Source organism: Hyperolius riggenbachi, chromosome 2, assembly GCF_040937935.1.
Source record: "Hyperolius riggenbachi isolate aHypRig1 chromosome 2, aHypRig1.pri, whole genome shotgun sequence".
In the NCBI taxonomy this organism is placed as follows: Eukaryota; Metazoa; Chordata; class Amphibia; order Anura; family Hyperoliidae; genus Hyperolius; species Hyperolius riggenbachi.
This window is the reverse complement of record NC_090647.1, coordinates 558,930,843-558,947,913: the sequence shown is the minus strand read 5'-3', so window position 1 is coordinate 558,947,913 and position 17,071 is coordinate 558,930,843. Positions and strand designations below refer to the sequence as shown.

The following is a 17,071-nucleotide window of genomic DNA, read 5'->3' as shown; positions in this document are numbered from 1 at the left end:
CAGTTTGCCACAAGCCATGTGGGGGACACAGTAACCATGTGGAAGAAGGTGCTCTGGTCAGATGAGACCAAAATGGAACTTTTTGGCCAAAATGCAAAACGCTATGTGTGGCGGAAAACTAACACTGCACATCACTCTGAACACACCATCCCCACTGTCAAATATGGGGGTGGCAGCATCATGCTCGGGGGGTGCATCTCCTCCGCAGGGACAGGGAAGCTGGTCAGAGTTGATGGGAAGATGGATGGAGCCAAATACAGGGCAATCTTGGAATAAAACCTCTTGGAGACTGCAAAAGACTTGAGACAGGGGCGGAGGTTCACCTTCCAGCAGAACAATGACCCTAAACCAGGGCCGGGCCGAGGCATAGGCTGGAGAGGCTCCAGCCTCAGGGCGCAGTGTAAGAGGGGGCGCAGAATTCATTCAGCTGTCATTCCTAATTGTGTTTGAAGCAGAAAGAAATGAGAAAAGGGGATACATGGCAGTGACTGCAAGCCAGATAACTACATATTAAGGTGTTGGGGAGGTTGTGGGCCCTGTGGCACCTATTAGTCTAATAGCAATCAGTGTGTGATGGATGGGGTGGCAGGGATGGAGGGGTGCACTTTGGGGTCTCAGCCTTGGGTGCTGGAGGACCTTGTCCCAGCTCTGCCCTAAACATAAAGCCAGGGCAACAATGGAATGGTTTAAAACAAAACATATCCATGTGTTAGAATGGCCCAGTCAAAGCCCAGATCTAAATCCAATCGAGAATCTGTGGCAAGATCTGAAAACTGCTGTTCACAAACGATGTCCATCTAATCTGACTGAGCTGGAGCTGTTTTGCAAAGAAGAATGGGCAAGGATTTCAGTCTCTAGATGTGCAAAGCTGGTAGAGACATACCCTAAAAGACTGGCAGCTGTAATTGCAGCAAAAGGTGGTTCTACAAAGTATTGACTCAGGGGGCCGAATAATTACGCACACCCCACTTTGCAGTTATTTATTTGTAAAAAAATGTTTGGAATCATGTATGATTTTAGTTCCACTTCTCACATGTACACTACTTTGTATTGGTCTTTCACGTGGAATTCCAATAAAATTGATGCATGTTTGTGGCAGTAATGTGACAAAATGTGGAAAACTTCAAGGGGGCCGAATACTTTTGCAACCCACTGTATGTAATTTTTTTTAATTGTCACCTTTTTTTTTTTTTTTTACAAGCGTTTTTTTTGGGTAGCTATAGGAGAGTGGGGGAGGGAAGTGGTTACGTTTAATGGTATATGTGTTATTTTTATTTTTTTTAAATAAAATGTATGTAGGTGTAATTTTACTATTTGGCTACAAGATGTCCCCACACATTTTCTACTAGCCGTGTACTGTTAGTACACAAACAGGAAGTAATGCGTGGATGTGTTACTTTGCTTGTTACAATGACCACAGGAATCTCATTGATGCTGGCAGAGGACCAGTATGGCTTGAAGGAGGAAGCGCTGGAGTGACGTGGAACGCGACATGTGACGCGAATGGGTCAGTGGGTAAGTTAACCTCACCGTCTCCCACGGTCACATTTGTTTTACTTAACATTTGAATCCAAGTATCTACGAGTCTAGAGCTACTCGGAACGTAGAGGATCCCTTGATTCTGAATTCCGTGTAATTTGCAGGGTGAGGGCGTGGTGGGGGTGTGGCTAGAGGTGTGGCATTGGGGAATTGTCCCTCTTCCTTATCTCCAAAGTTGGGAGGCAGATATTTTGCATTACCGATTTATGCTGTATATAAATTACACAAAAGAGACCTTTAGGCCTCTCACAGTAGGACATTGCGTTTTGATGCGACGTTAAAGTCGCAACGCAAATTGCAACGCCCCCAAAAAGTCGCAACGCAACTTAATGCCCCGTTATCGTTGCATACAGTAGAGCATACAGGCAATGCAAAGTATGTTTCCAAGTCATTACTGAGCATGTGCAAACAGTCCAACGCAGCTAATAACGTGTATAACGCACAGCATGCAGCACTTTCACTTAACGTGCAGCGTTAGACTCCAACGCAACGTGTGCACTATGAATGGGGCATTGATTTTTCATTGCAGTGCGCTATTCTGCGTTAAATGTTGTTTTAACGTGTGACTTTAAGGTTGCACTGTGAAAGAGGCCTGGGGCTTGATTCACAAAGCGGTGCTAACTGTTAGCACGCCTGTGAAAACCCCCTTAGCACGTCTAAATGAGCTTTTTGCGTGCAAAACTTTACGCGCGCACTGCACAGAGCGCTCCACGCGAAGTGCCCATTAAAGCCTATGGGACTTAGCGTGCGCATAGGACTTTGCGCGTGCAATACTTTGCGCGCGGTACTTATCGCGCGATCTGATTGAGAAATCCGGTGCTAACCTACTTAGCACCCTGGTTAGCACGTGTAAAGACTTTAGATGTGCTAAGTAGGTTAGCACCGCATAGTGAATCAAGCCCCTTAATGTTTACTGACCTGAGGACTCCGAGCGGGTGAGCGCACAGGAAGTTGTAGTAGCAGATGTCCTGGTTTCCGGTCACATTTACCACCTGGGGAAGGAAACAAATATTTAGGTTAGGGCTGCCGCACTCAAGCTAGATTCTCAGCAGAGGCAGACATTAATTCTAGTGTTTCCTACATAACAGATTTTAGCTGCAGGAGTGGCGGGGTGACTGGTGATGTCCTGTCATCAAAATTGCCTCATGATTTGATGGTAGTATGTTAGTATGAAGAAGAAATGATAATGTGGGCGGAGCATACAGCTGACGATGCAGAAGGGTCACATGACACGTACCGTCTGGTAGGTGATGACCAGCTGGACGACGGGTAGCGCATAGAACACAGCGATAGTGATTATATTCCTGCAGGAGAAGGGAGACATTAGTGAGTCAGATGGAAAAACAGCCTATCAGATTGCTGCTCAGATCCTAATACACGGGAAGGTCGAGGAGAATTCCGCATAATAAATAGCCTAGTATCAGCCATAGTGGGAGGGGGCCACATATCAATATACAGTCATTCTAGTCAGAGGCGGCCCTGAATGGCTGCTGCCCTCGGCTGGTAACAGTCTATGATGTGTGTGAGACTTAGATAGTATCATAGCTCCCCACTGTGCCGCTGTCAGAGGGACAGTGCCTCTTTGGGACCCCTATTCCTCTGTCCCTCTTTCAGAACTGGTGTACAGATCTGTGTAAATATGTGTATTTTTCTACTGACCAAATTTTTTTAAAGGCTACCCGAAGTGACATGTGGCATAATAAGATAGACATGGGTATGTACAGTGCCTAGCACACAAATAACTATGCTGTGTTCTTTTTTTTCTTTCTCTGCCTGAAAGAGTTAAATATCAGGTATGTAAGTGGTTGACTCAGTCCTGACTCAGACAGGAAGTGACTACAGTGTGACCCTCACTGATAAGAAATTCCCCTTTTTACCTCTTTCATGCTCTCAGAAGCCATTTTCTGCTAGGAAAGTGTTTTATAGTTGGAATTTCTTATCAGTGAGGGTCACACTGTAGTCACTTCCTGTCTGAGTCAGGACTGAGTCAACCACTTGCATACCTGATATTTAACTCTTTCAGGCATAGAAATAAAAAAAAGGAACACAGCCTAGTTATCAGTGTGCTTGGCACTGTACATACCCATGTCTATCTCATCATGTCACATGTCACTTCGGGTATCCTTTAATTAACTTTGAACTTTGTTCCCATTAAATTTCAATGTTATTTATCTAAAAAAGTTGGGAGCTTCCAGTGCGCCTATCTAAATTTCAGCTGGGTGCATCCCCAAATTGCCCTAAATGTACAATATCTAGAGGCACCTTTTTTCATATGATCTGGTCCTGCCCTGAAGTTAGCACATATTGGATCCAAGTTGTCAAGTTTCTGAATGATTATATGGGTTGTCCAGAGCCTGGGTGTGAGAGGTCCAGGCCCACCTGCACTCCCCTCCAGGTATCATGTGTTGGCCTTGGGGCCCCGGCCAGTGAGAGAGGTCCGGGGCCCCTGGCCATCGTGTGAACCAATCGTGTGTGATTATATGGGTTGTCCAATTACATGTGACCCAAGAATTTGTTTACTTTATATTCTTCCAACATCCTTCTCTGAAAAGTATACTCAACGTTTCACTGTAGAAGTTTTGCATTTAGCTGGAAAGCTTCTTACAAGATATTGGATACTTCCTACTCTGCCCACTCGCTCTGAATAGATCAGTTGTGTCAATAAAGTCATTCCTCTCAGGAAAGCTATATATGAGAAAAGGGGAGCTCTAACCAAATTTAACACAATCTGGAAGACCTGGTTAGACTCTCCCCGTACTCGTAGGTGATCTACTTAGGTGCTTCCAAAAGTTCCTGCTTTAGTCCTAAAATGGACTCTCCTTTAAATAATACTCTTAAGAAGTCTGTCCCCTGTCGCCCCCCTATTGCCCTCACTGCTAACCACATAAGATATAGGCATTGTATCACCGTAACAGGCTATGTTGTGTTATAGTGTTTTAGTATATTTCATGAGTTTAATTATCAATGAAAACATGTCAAGTTAAAGCGAACCTCCGGACTAAAAATCTACTCAGCAGAACTGAAAAGGCTTGGTGTTTCTTTAACAGTTTCACAGCATCCGAACTTTGTTTTTCTTACCAAAGCATCATTTTTAGCTGCATTTTTAGCAAAGCTCCACCCATCAAGGAAAAAAAGCTCGGGCTTTTTTTCCCTGATGCTGTGCAGAGCATGATGGGATTTCCTATGTTGTTATTCACGTTACCTAGCAACTGGGAGAGGTGCTCAGGACACAGGACAGTTGTAACTGTGTCATATGCTCCCTGTCACCTCCTTTCAACCAAAAAGATGGCTGCCCTCATGAAATCAAACATTTGCCTAGTCTTTTAAAACAGTGTGGGTAAGAGATTATATTACCTATCTATTTTAATTAACATAACTAATGACAGTATGTTTGTTTAGGCTGGAGTTCCTCTTTAACGTAATATTCTACATAGCTGATTATATATCTGATGCAAATGTAGAATCCTGTATTTATCGATTGGCTATATCTGATATCATTGTATTGTATCCTGTTTTTTTGTCTCTGTATTATGATCAATAAACTTGACTTGTTTTCAAAAAAACAAAAACAAAGAAAAAGTTTGGAGGTATGTATAGTATTTTGGGGTTACATTTGTCTTTTATGGAAGCTGATGGTAAAATCTCTGTCTCTGAGACTGTCAGGAATACGAGGGGCTCCGCCCATCCTGCCAATAACGGATGTACTCTCAGTGAAGGTACAGGAAGTGATGTCATGCTCACCAGAAGTAGATCTTGTACTTCTTACTGATGATCCTCCGGTCTTTGACGGACAGATCGGACACGTACAGGAAGGTCTGCAATAAGTAAGGCGGGGGTTACGGAGGGTGATAAATGACATTTGTATTTTTCCATCCTCCTGAGTGAAGCAGAGGCGGGGACGTTATGTAGGGAACACTGAATTTATCACATACCTTGGCATGAATGACGTTCTTATCGTGCTCCATTTCTGGTATGCCATCAAACTCGCTCTCCTCATCCGCAGAGCTGTCCGAATACATTGGGGGGCGGGGAATGGGCGGGGCTGACTTTACTGACCTATGGCGGGACTCATCTGCATGAAAGAGAGAGATAGGTGGAAAGAAGGTGAGAACATTCAAAAGTAAAGCCTTGTGAGTCAACCTTGGAATCTCTTAACATACAGGAAGGACCTGAATAATAATGACAACTGCTTGTGTGCAGCAGAAGCGTGTGATTGGTTTAATCAGGTGAAAAACTTGTACACACATACAAGGAAAGTCACTAGGAGTCTATACCTTAAAAGGAACCAAGTGCCACTTTTTCTGCAGTTTCTCCTAGTTTCTAATAGCTATAGGAGCTGCCATAATCCCCTCTCTCCTTGTAGCTGCCCATTATTTATCCAGGGGAAGGTGTGAAGATAGCATCTGTGACTTCTGTAAACTCTTTGAAGCACAGTGTCCAATCTCTCCACCTCCCCTGCTGATAAAAGCTTTTGTTTGCCCTCTGCTAATGTGTGCAAAAACATAATTACAGCAGTCCTTATCTGCCTGAAATTTCCGCGGTTGGGCAGGCTTGGGAAGTAGCAGGAAGCAGGATAATAAAGGCCTCTGCTAAACTTTTAAATGTAAAAAGAAGAGGTAAAAAATTTTTTTTAAATGAGCCACATTGTTGGCATGCATGTTTAATGTTCTACTGAGATATACTTTAAGCGACAGTGTGGTGGCAAAGCTGTACAGACACATCGCCAGCCTACAGGCTAGCAAAGCCTTCTGTTGCTATGCAGGGGGGAGGAGGGCGGATGGCGAGCTACACAATGAGCAGGAGAAGAATCCTCCGTATTCCTCTCACTTCAGGTTCCCTTTAGGAACCAGTATGCTGATCAGGTGATCTGCCTCCATCATGTTTGTTCCAGGGGTGTGGCCTCTGACAATAAAAAAAATCTGCCTGAGGCAAAGTTCACACTGCAAAGTGTAACTGCGATCGCCAAGCACTTAGCCATTGCGATTTTGCAATGCATTTTGATTTTTAGAGCGATTTTGGAAGGTATCTGTGTTTTTGCACATACCTTTAAAGCATACATGTCAAACTCCGGCCCGCGGGCCACATCTGGCACTCAGAACCATAACATTTGGCCCCCAAGTGGTTTCCCCACTTTGCGTTATGAATGGCTCAATGTAGACCACCTGGGAAGCTATATTGGCGGTGAAGCCCTAGATCAGAGATCGGCAAACTTGGCCCTCCAGCTTAAGAAACTACAAGCCCCACAATGCATTGCGGGAGTCTGACAGCCACAGTCAAGATTCATAAAGGCAAATGCATTGTGGGATTTGTAGTTCCTCAACAGCTGGAGAGCCAAGTTTGCAGATCACTGCCCTAGATCACCAGGGAAGCCATATAGGGGAAGGAGGGAGGACCCCTAGACACCGGGGAACTGTATGGGGGTTAGAGGGTACCACTAGACACCAGGGAACTAAATAGGGGAGGGAGAAGGTATTACACACCAGGGAATTGTATAGGGGAGGGAGGAGGTATTACACACCAGGGAACTGTATAGGGGAGAAAGGAGGACCACTAGACACCAGGGAACTGTATAGGGGAGGGTGAGGGACACAAGACACCAGGGAACTGTATAGGGGAGGAAGGAGGACCACTAGACTCAAGGGAAGTGTATAGGGCTTGGAGGGGGGCCATTAGACATCAGGGAACTGTATAGGGGAGGGAGGAGGTATTACACACCAGGGAACTGTATAGGGGGAGGGAGGAGGTATTACACACCAGGGAGCTGTATAGGGGGAGGGAGGAGGTATTACACACCAGGGAATTGTATAGGGGAGGGAGGAGGTATTACACACCAGGGAACTGTATAGGGGAGGAAGGAGGACCACTAGACACCAGGGAACTGTATAGGGGAGGAAGGAGGAGCACTAGACACCAGGGAACTGCATAGGGGAGGAAGGAGGACCACTAGACTCAAGGGAAGTGTATAGGGCTTGGAGGGGGGCCATTAGACACCAGGGAACTGTATAGGGGAGGGAGGAGGTATTACACACCAGGGAACTGTATGGGGGTTAGAGGGTACCACTAGACACCAGGGAACTAAATAGGGGAGGGAGGAGGTATTACACACCAGGGAATTGTATAGGGGAGGGAGGAGGTATTACACACCAGGGAGCTGTATAGGGGAGGAAGGAGGACCACTAGACACCAGGAAACTGTATAAGGGAGGAAGAAGGAGGACCACTAGACACAAGGGAAGTGTATAGGGCTTGGAGGGGGGCCATTGGACACCTGGAACATTATAAGGGAGGACGGTGACCAGTTGACATTGAGGCCCGCGGCTTGGTCCCAGAGCTCAATTTCGGCCCACTTTGTATTTGAATTTGACACACCTGCTTTAAAAGAATTCTAAAGTTAAAAAAAAGCAGTTTAACTTACTTGGGGCTTCTTGCAGCCTCCTGCAGTTAATCCTGTACTAGTCCTCCCATGACCCTCTGGCCAGCAGCAGCGACCCCCTGAAAGCTGGTCAGCCATGCACCTCCTTGTGGCATCCCCATGCACGGCAGTAGACTGTGCATGCGCAGGACGGTAAAATCAATACTACGCATGTGCATAGCGCCCCGGCAATGGGAGTGCAACCAGGGTCCACGCGGCTCGGGGCCGTGCATGCACAGTAGCCTCGGACAGGGGGTCACCGCTGCTGGCTGGAGGGCCGTAGGAGGACGGCGCAGGCACAGGATGACTGCAGGGGGCTGCTAGAAGCCCCAGGTAAGTAAAACTGCTTTTTGGGGGAAGGCTTAACGAGAAACCATAACCAAAAATTGAACTTCATCCTAATCAGCAGCTGATACCCCCGTTTACATGAGAAATCTATTCCTTTTCACAAATGGATCATCAGGGGGCGTTGTATGACTGATATTGTGGTGAAACCCCTCCCACAGTGTAAGGACCATGGTTCTGACATCACACTGTGGGAGCCTTGTTGCATTGTGGGAAATAACAGCTGTTTCCAACTGCCAAAAAAGCAAACAGCATCTCCTTCCACTGACATCACCTGCCAGCAGTACAAATGTCACCATGTGATAAATGTCAGAATGTAAATCAGGGAGAGGAGAGATTTTACAATAGGCAAACACTGACTAAATCATTTATATATATATATAATTATTGTAAAAATGAAGCATTACTTTTATTTTCACTGGAGTTCCTCTTTAAGTAACAGTTTCAGCTGAATCACTCCGATACATGCAGCAAGATTGCGATTTTGAACAAATTACAATGGTGTTCTGGGAACCCCCTAAAAGGGTGACACTGCATTAGCACTTTGACGATCACCAGAGATCAGCAAGCTTATCCCAATGTGTGAAGCAGTCCTGACAGTTGGGTAAGAAGCGCTTTAAAAAAGTGATAAAAATGGCAACTTTTTTGTGGTTGATTTCCAGTAAAACCTTACTACTGCAACAATAACTCCAATCTGAGATTCCACAATCAGAGCAACTGTTTCCTGCAGCCACCCAGTGCACAGAAAGACTTACAGGTGGCCAGCACATAAAAATGACATAATATCAGATACTGTATTCCAAAAACAAAATGATTTATTGGTGCACACAAAAGCATTCAGGAAAACAGATCACTTCACATATAAACTGCGCATATAAATAGCGAGTGTAGATCAGTCTAGAAACTTGCTCACTCCCAAACCCGACCGGTTTCAGCCTTGCACTGCTGTCAAGGTTCATCTTCACCCCTGATGAAGGTGCTAGGCTGAAACCATTTGGGTTAGAGAGTGTTCCGAGTGTGGAATCTCAGACTGGAGTTAATATTGTGGTGTTGGGGTTTTGCTAGAAATTTGCTTGTACTTTTGAGGAATTGGAGTCTCTGGCTGCTTTTATTCTGAAGACACATCTGTGTGGCTGAGACTGTATCATCTAGCATCATTAACTTTTGTGCGACTGTCAGTTTAGTGTGACACAATCTTTCCACCTGATTAGACCACATAACACGGCTCTGTAAAACAAAATAACCTTCGCAGGGGTTGTCAAACTCAAATATGAAATGGGCCGAAATGGAACACTGGGACCAAGTCGTTGGCAAACCTAAATGTCTAGTGCCCCCCCCCCCCCTTATAAAGTTCCCTGGTGTCTAATGGCCCTCCTCCCTCCCCTTTACAGTTTCTTGGTGTCTAATGGTCCTCCTCCCCTATACAGTTCCCTGGTGTCTAGTGCCCACCTCCCTTCCCCTATACAGTTCTCTGGTGTCTAATGGTTTTCCTTCCCTTTTACGGTTTCCTGGTGTCTAGTGGTCTTTACTCCTCCTATGCAGTTCCCTGGTTTCTACTGGCCTCCCTCCCCTATATAGTTCCCTGGTTTCTACTGGCCCGCTCTACCCCATATACAGTTCCCTATTGTCTAGTGCCCCTCTTTCCTCCCCTATACAGTTCCCTAGTGTCTAGTTCTTTCCCCTCTCTCCCCTATATGACTTCCCTGGTGATCTAGGGCTTTCACCCCAGTTTAGCTTAAAGGATACCCGAAGTGAAATGTGACAGCATGAGATAGACATGGGTATGTACAGTGCCTAGCACACAAATAACTAAATGCGGTGTTCCTTTTTTTCTTTCTCTGCCTGAAAGAGTTAAATATCAGGTATGTAAGTGGCTGACTCAGTCCTGACTCAGACAGGAAGTGACTACTGTGTGACCGTCACTGATAAGAAATTTTTATCTCTTTCTTGCTCTCAGAAGCCATTTTCTGCTAGGAAAGTGTTTTATAGTTGGAATTTCTTATCAGTGAGGATCACACTGTAGTCACTTCCTGTCTGAGTCAGGACTGAGTCAGCCACTTACATACCTGATATTTAACTCTTTCAGGCAGAGAAAGAAAAAAAGGAACAGAATAGTTATTTGTGTGCTAGGCACTGTACATACACATGTATACCTCATCATGTCACATGTCAGTTTGGGTATCCTTTAACTGGTGGTCTAGAGTGGGCCATACACAATGCAAAGAAGGGAAACCACTTGAGGGCCAAGTTTGATAGCTCTGAGGGCCAGATTTGGCCCATGGGCCGGAGTTTGACATGTATGCCCTAGATAAATGTGCAGCCTCTCCTTCTTGATGGAGTCAATAACTTTTGTACATATTCAGTATGACAGTAACTGGGTATGGGTTTCTTACCTATGGCCCCGTAGCTGCTGCCCTCGGGGGTGCTGGTGGTGATGGGGTGGGACGCGGCCACTGAACCTTCTCCTGCAGACACAACATACCCTGTTAGTTCCCTGCAGACAGACACAGATGAAACCAGACAACTTCCAGCAACAAACATAAAAAAAAGACTAACAGCACACACAAAGGGGCCAAGGACTAGAGACCGTCAATACGCTGATAACTGCTTGTTTGCATGCAAATTTCATTCAAATTGTATGTAGCTTTCAATTGGGCCAATCAAAGTTCCCCTCAATGCGTTTACAGTTGTTTGCACATACTTCACAGTCGATTAAAATGGTGCTCCACGGCTGTTGCGTTCAGCGGTTCAGTGACCCCCATGGGATTCAAGATGAGAAGAAACGATAGGAACCAATGACAATCGCTGATCTGCTCGGTCGTAGAAAAGTGTTTAGCATCGGCGAAGCTCATGTGAACCCGCCCCTTAAAGAGAAACTCCAACCAAGAATTGAACTTTATCCCAATCAGTAGCTGATACCCCCTTTTACATGAGAAATAGAATGATTTTCACAAACAGACCATCAGGGGGCGCTGTGTGACTAATTTTGTGCTGAAACCCCTCCCACAAGAGGCTCTGAATACCGTGGTACACTGGGCAAACTGCCACAATGTAACAATGTTCACAGACAGGAAATGGCTGTTTAAAGCTGTCTGTAACAGCCAGAGCAGCTAGAAACAGCTACATAACTTGCCCACAGTAACAATGTCAGCATGTAATACATGTCAGAATGTGAATCTGGGAGAGGAAAGATTTTACAATGAGCAAACACTGACTAAATCATTTATACATAATTATTGTAAAAATGAAGCACTTTTTTTTATTAAATTATTTTCACTGGAGTTCCTCTTTAAAGTGTACCAGAGATGAAGCACACTCATGTATTTTACCATATATATCAGTGGGAACATTAGAGAAAACTCCTACCCTGCTCTCGGTTTCATTCTTCACTGCTCAGCCTGTTTGTTATCAGTCCTGATAAAATCCCCGACTGAGCATTCAGTCTGGCTTTGCTCAGGAATCATTATAGCTGCGTCTGTCTTCTCTGATGTCTTTTCAAGCTCAAGCCTGCCCCCTTCTGGCTCTGCTTTCCCCTTCCCCTGCATAAAGATGGCCGCCGGAGCTGGCCACAGCTGCGCCTGTTACGTGGATCGGGGGTTGGCCCTAGAGCAGACCAGCTCCAGCGGCCATCTTTATGCAGGCTGCAGATACCGACATGGACCGTGGGGTCACAGAGTTTCGGGGGGCTATTGAGCAGAGGGGACCAGGCGGAACGGCACGGAGGGCGCGGACGGCGTCCTCCGTGCCTTACAAAGTCACGCAGGTAGTTAACTTTTTTTACGTTTTGGGGGCAGATTTTGGCCTCGTAAGTCCTTTAAGGTGGACACAAACAGTGCAATTTCAATAATCTAATCAGATTGTTTAGGAGATTTTTGTCCATTAGTGGTCCCAAACGATCATTTCCCATCGTTCTTCTGAAGAATCAATCCTAAACGATCGTTTAGCAAATTGTACCATTAGTAGCAAGCTTTAGGAAGGATATTCTTCCCCCTCTTCTTCAGATCTGGACCTGTCTGTGAATTGAAACAAGGAAGAATACGGACCCAAAACCCAATTTTCAAAAATCAGCACCTGCTAAAAAGAGTTGTGACCACCAGGTGGCAGCGGAGCGCCTTCCTTTCACCGCATTCTCATTATTCAGCAGTAAGGATGGTCAGTGAGATGCTAACACTGTGCTTTCAAATTGATGTAAAATTCACTGCAGATGTGTGCAGCTGCATGTGATAGGTCCAATTTCAAGCTGCATGCATTTGCATAAAATTTGCATCAAAAGGAGGAGGGGCCAGCAAAGAATGAGATGGCTGCATCATGGAAGCAACAGACATGAGCTTGGACAAGTTTCAGGAGGCAGAGAGGATAGAGGGGCGTGGCATGCTGTACTCCATGGGGTCGCAAAGAGGCAAACTCGACTGAATAGTGACGAGAACAACTGAACAGCACTAGGCTCCAGTAATGCAACATGACTGATCAGTCCATGGCACTGGTGGAAGGACTGACAGCCAGCTGATGAAACCTTAGAGCAACGGTGGCGAACCTATGGCTAGCGTGCCAGAGGTGGCATTCCAAGCTCTCTCTGTGGGCACACACGCTGCTGGCTGCCACCGCCACTATATTGCAGAGTTACTTTTTTGTTTTCTTTATATATTTTCTCATTATTAAAATAAATACTTCCCCCCTTACTCCTCCCTTCCCTTTGAAAACCACCAGTCTAGTAGAGCGCAGAGAGGCAGGCAGGTGAAAAAGGACTATACTTTCACCTGCCGCCTCACTGCACATTGATACCTCCTTGTTCCTCTCCTGGCAATTAACTTCTAGTTCTGGCCAGGGACAGTAGCAGTCGCGCACTTGAGTAATTGGTAATTTCTGCATTTCATACGTGTGGGTAATTGCTGCATTTTAAATGTAGAGTGGCATTTAACCTTTTGGGGACCGCCCATAGTAGTTGCTACGCAGCACTTGGGGCTGTTCTAGCCTGATGCGGGGTAGGATCTACGCCACCCGCCGTTTCCGTTCCCAATGTGATCGTGCACCCGAGAGGGAAGATTAAGCTTTCATATTACAGCTGACATCTCCCCTCAGTGATCAGCAGCCATCGCGTATGGCTGCTGATCATGTGATCACTACGATTCGCCGGCGGATCTTAGTGATCACTTACAGAGCTGCTGCGGTAGGGGGGGGGAGAGAAGAGGATCCACTCACCTCCGTGCCGTTCAACCCGACCATCGGCACCCCCCTCCACTCTGGCCGGCATCTCTGCTCCCCGACATCAGCGCCGGATCCCGGCTTGATGACGTCATCAAGCTGCGACCCGAAACTGAGTGGCAGTAGGAGTAGAGATGCCGGCTGGAGCAGAGGGGGCTACTGTGGCTCATCGCTGGAGCCTGGAAGGTGAGTGAAGGCTGCTGGCGAAAGGGGGGACATCTGGCTTAAGGGGGGACACCATGCCCAGTATGTAGCACTGGGGATCCGGCTGCCTGAACCCCCAAATGTGCGCCCCCCCCGCCTGGTCCCTAAGGGGGGTTACGCAGCCGGTCCCCAATAGGTTAATGTACGAGTTGTTTTTTTGTTTTTTCTTAACTAAAACCGCAGTTTTCAGAACAAATTGCTGTGTTGGAACTCTGTGATAAGTGGATTTTGGGCCATCACTGCCTTAGTGTGTACTCCCAGTTTCCCATAATGCTTAATATTCCACATAAGGGATTTACCTTCATCAGGGCTGTCCACCAGGCCCAGTCCCTTCTTCTGCATCCTGCAATGCAACACATACATGATTGGAATACACTTCAATAGACAGCAAAGCCTTCATATCTCCTCCGCAGTGTCAGGAACCAGCAAAGTTGGGGAAAGTTTCTCATACTCACTGCAGGTGGTGGACGAAGAACACCAGGAACGCCCCGAGATAGAAGATGAGGAAGAAGAGGAGGCAGAGCAGCGTGGCGTGCAGGTAGACCGTGCCTAGGGGAAGTGACAAGACCGGAGTTACTTTCCACAATTTCTCTGTGTATGTGTGTGTTGGGGGGGGGGGGGGGTCTGAAAGTCAGCATTTCCACTTTGCTCTAAAAGATTCCTCATAGCTACTATCCCAAAATTGTATTTTAGCAGAACATCACTGAAGTGATTACACAAAGCACTTTGTCCTGCTATTCAGCTTCAAATCCGCCTCCAAACTGGAGATAACAGTATCTTTGTTTGCATTCCAATGTTGATACACATGTGTAAACACAGTGTAACACCTGAAAAGGAGCTCTCTGTGAAGCTCTCTGTTCTTCAAGCACACAAACAGCTCAGAACAGCTAATTAGAAGATATAAGATATAATAAAAAGCAGTTTGAATAAAATGTAAGAGCAGGTTTCAGAGCAAGATAAACTACACTTTGGAAACTTGTAAACGGACAATATTACGAGTGCACAAAAGCAAATATGATAACTGTATGAGTAATAAAAAGTAGGAAAACACATTCTTATTGAATGATATGTCGGAGTTTCAGACCACTTTAAAAAGCAATCCAAGAAAATTATAAGAAAACTGTTGACCTCTCTCTCTGTCCAGTTTCCACAATGGTGATTGCACCGAGATCAGGATGTGAAATTCAACAGCTGAGCTGAGATCTAATGCTAAATCTCAGCTCTAGCTGCTCCAAAGCTAAGATTTCTTTAATTAATCTAAAGGTGGTCATACAACTATAGATGGCCAGCAGATCGATCATCGGATAGATCCCTTTCTTATCGAATCTGATCAGAGAGGGATCTATTGGCTGCCCACACACGGCAGACAGATTTTGAATGGATTTCAGCAGGAAATCGATTCAAAATCTGTGAAGACACTGCCTGCCTCGTCACCCAATGTTACCCCCTCCATGCAGTACGAGGGTCACCGTATATGAAATACTAGGAGCAGATAGTGTAGGTAAACCCTCATACTACATGGAGGGGGTAAAATTTGTCCGTGATTGCCCAATCATAATTGAAAATGTGTACCAGGCAGCAATAAAATAACTTAAAGAAAACTTGTACTAAAAAAAATCCCATGGGGGGGGGTACTCACCTAGGGGGAAGTCTAAGGGTCCCAATGAGGCATCCCCCTCCCCTATAGCGGCAGGCAGTCCAGCGCTGGCTCCCCCGAAGTCTCCGGCAATCCTCCCCCGACAAGCCTGACAAGCAAGGTTTTATTCACTGTATAAGCAGACAGAGGCGCCAAAAGGATAAAATATTCTAAAATGTTTAAAATGAGAGGAGGCAGAGGTGGACTTACCTCCCCCAAGCCGACACACAGGAGTGTTGTGTATATTCAAAACAACAAACATTTGTTTATATACTCCAGAAAGTGCAACGCATTTCGCGGGCATCCCCTGCTTCATCAGGCAATACAAACGGAGCATAAAACTCAAGTAAGCCTGGTGCACAGCTCAGCACCTCTGTGGACCTCACCTGCTGATAGAGTGGTTGCCTGGACGGTAACCCATGTTTGTGAGTATAAATAGATACTTACTTGTCATATCCACATAACAGTACATACTACACTATATTGGGCTCTCGGTGTCTCTATTCTATGATTTATTTACCTTGCCGGGATCCAGCGCAGGTGGAGTAGCAGCTCTTCCTTCGGGTAAGGCGGAAATAGCCGAACCTGATCATATCCGCTCTCCTGCGCAGGTGCAAAGGACTCGTCCCTGTTCAGTGCAGCGGATCGATCGAGTTCGGCTATTTCTGCCTTACCCGAAGGAAGATCCGCTAGTACGCCTGCGCTGTATCCCGGGAGGTAAATATTTACATCGCCGCACTTCGGGGGGCTGCAGCTGAACAACGGAAGGACAGAGAAGAACGGGGGAAGCTTCGTTAGGACCCCGAGGCTTCTCCCTCATGAGGCAAGTACCTCCCAGAGGACTTTGTCTTCATTACAGGTTTTCTTTAAGATGAAATATAAAAAAAAAATGGTAACAATTAGGGAATATAACAAAGACATGAAGCAGGACACTTTTGTGATTGATTTGCGTTTGTTGGGGTTTTCGCTGCATGAAAAAGACTGCCAGTGTCCAGCTTACGGTATATCTTTCCATGCCATGAGCAATTCGCATGCAGGTACCCAGTATCCGGGCAGAATTCACAAAAGCGCACAGGGGTTAAAGCGGACCTGAACTCAGAACTTCCTCTCTGCTCTAAAAGATACACAGCAGCATAATAGCCTTTAAAAAGAAACATCTCTGTTACAGCTGATACAAATCCTGCAATAAATTTGCAGTGTGTCTACTTCCTGCTTTCATGGAAGCAAACGTAGGGTTAACACCGTGTTTACAAATTAGCTGCTCTGCCGAGGGCAGCTGAGATTCGTGTGCTGACAGAGCTGAGAGATCAAATTACAGTGGTGATTAGTCACAGATGAGGGGGAATTAGACAGGCTAAACTCTCTAAATCAGGGGTCTCAAACTCACGGCCCGCGGGCCATTTGCGGCCCTCGATACAATATTTTGTGGCCCGCGCCGCCAAAAGCAAAAGAGACACTGAAGCGAACTATTTTTGCCTATTTTACCTTATAGTTCGCTTCAGTGCTCCCAAGTAATCCGACGCATCCCCGCCGCTAAACGAGGGCTGCAGAGCCCCCAAATCCCCCGGGCAAACATCCACGACTGCGCTGAGGGGCAGAGCTTCCGGCTGTAGCTCTGCCCCTCCTGACGTCAATCGCTGCAGGATCGCCGCCTCTCCCTGCCCCTCTCTGTGAAGGAAGAGTGAGAGGGGCGGGCAGAGGCGGCGATGCGCTGCGATTGACGTCAGGAGGGGC

At 46.2% G+C, this 17,071-nt stretch overlaps 1 protein-coding gene across 4 annotated transcripts in view; it reads right to left on the bottom strand.

Annotated features, from left to right (window-relative positions):
• Positions 1-17,071, bottom strand: part of SIDT1 (SID1 transmembrane family member 1) — a 161,642-nt gene that overhangs the window by 33,309 nt on the left and 111,262 nt on the right. For all 4 annotated transcript variants that reach the window (XM_068270906.1, XM_068270905.1, XM_068270907.1 and 1 more), the window contains exons 11-17: positions 14,157-14,250; positions 14,001-14,044; positions 10,689-10,760; positions 5,472-5,611; positions 5,281-5,354; positions 2,777-2,843; positions 2,458-2,531 (exon numbers count right to left, since the gene is read on the bottom strand). In XM_068270906.1, the coding sequence (XP_068127007.1) occupies positions 2,458-2,531; positions 2,777-2,843; positions 5,281-5,354; positions 5,472-5,611; positions 10,689-10,760; positions 14,001-14,044; positions 14,157-14,250 (565 nt within the window). The remainder of the gene's footprint in view (positions 1-2,457; positions 2,532-2,776; positions 2,844-5,280; positions 5,355-5,471; positions 5,612-10,688; positions 10,761-14,000; positions 14,045-14,156; positions 14,251-17,071) is intronic.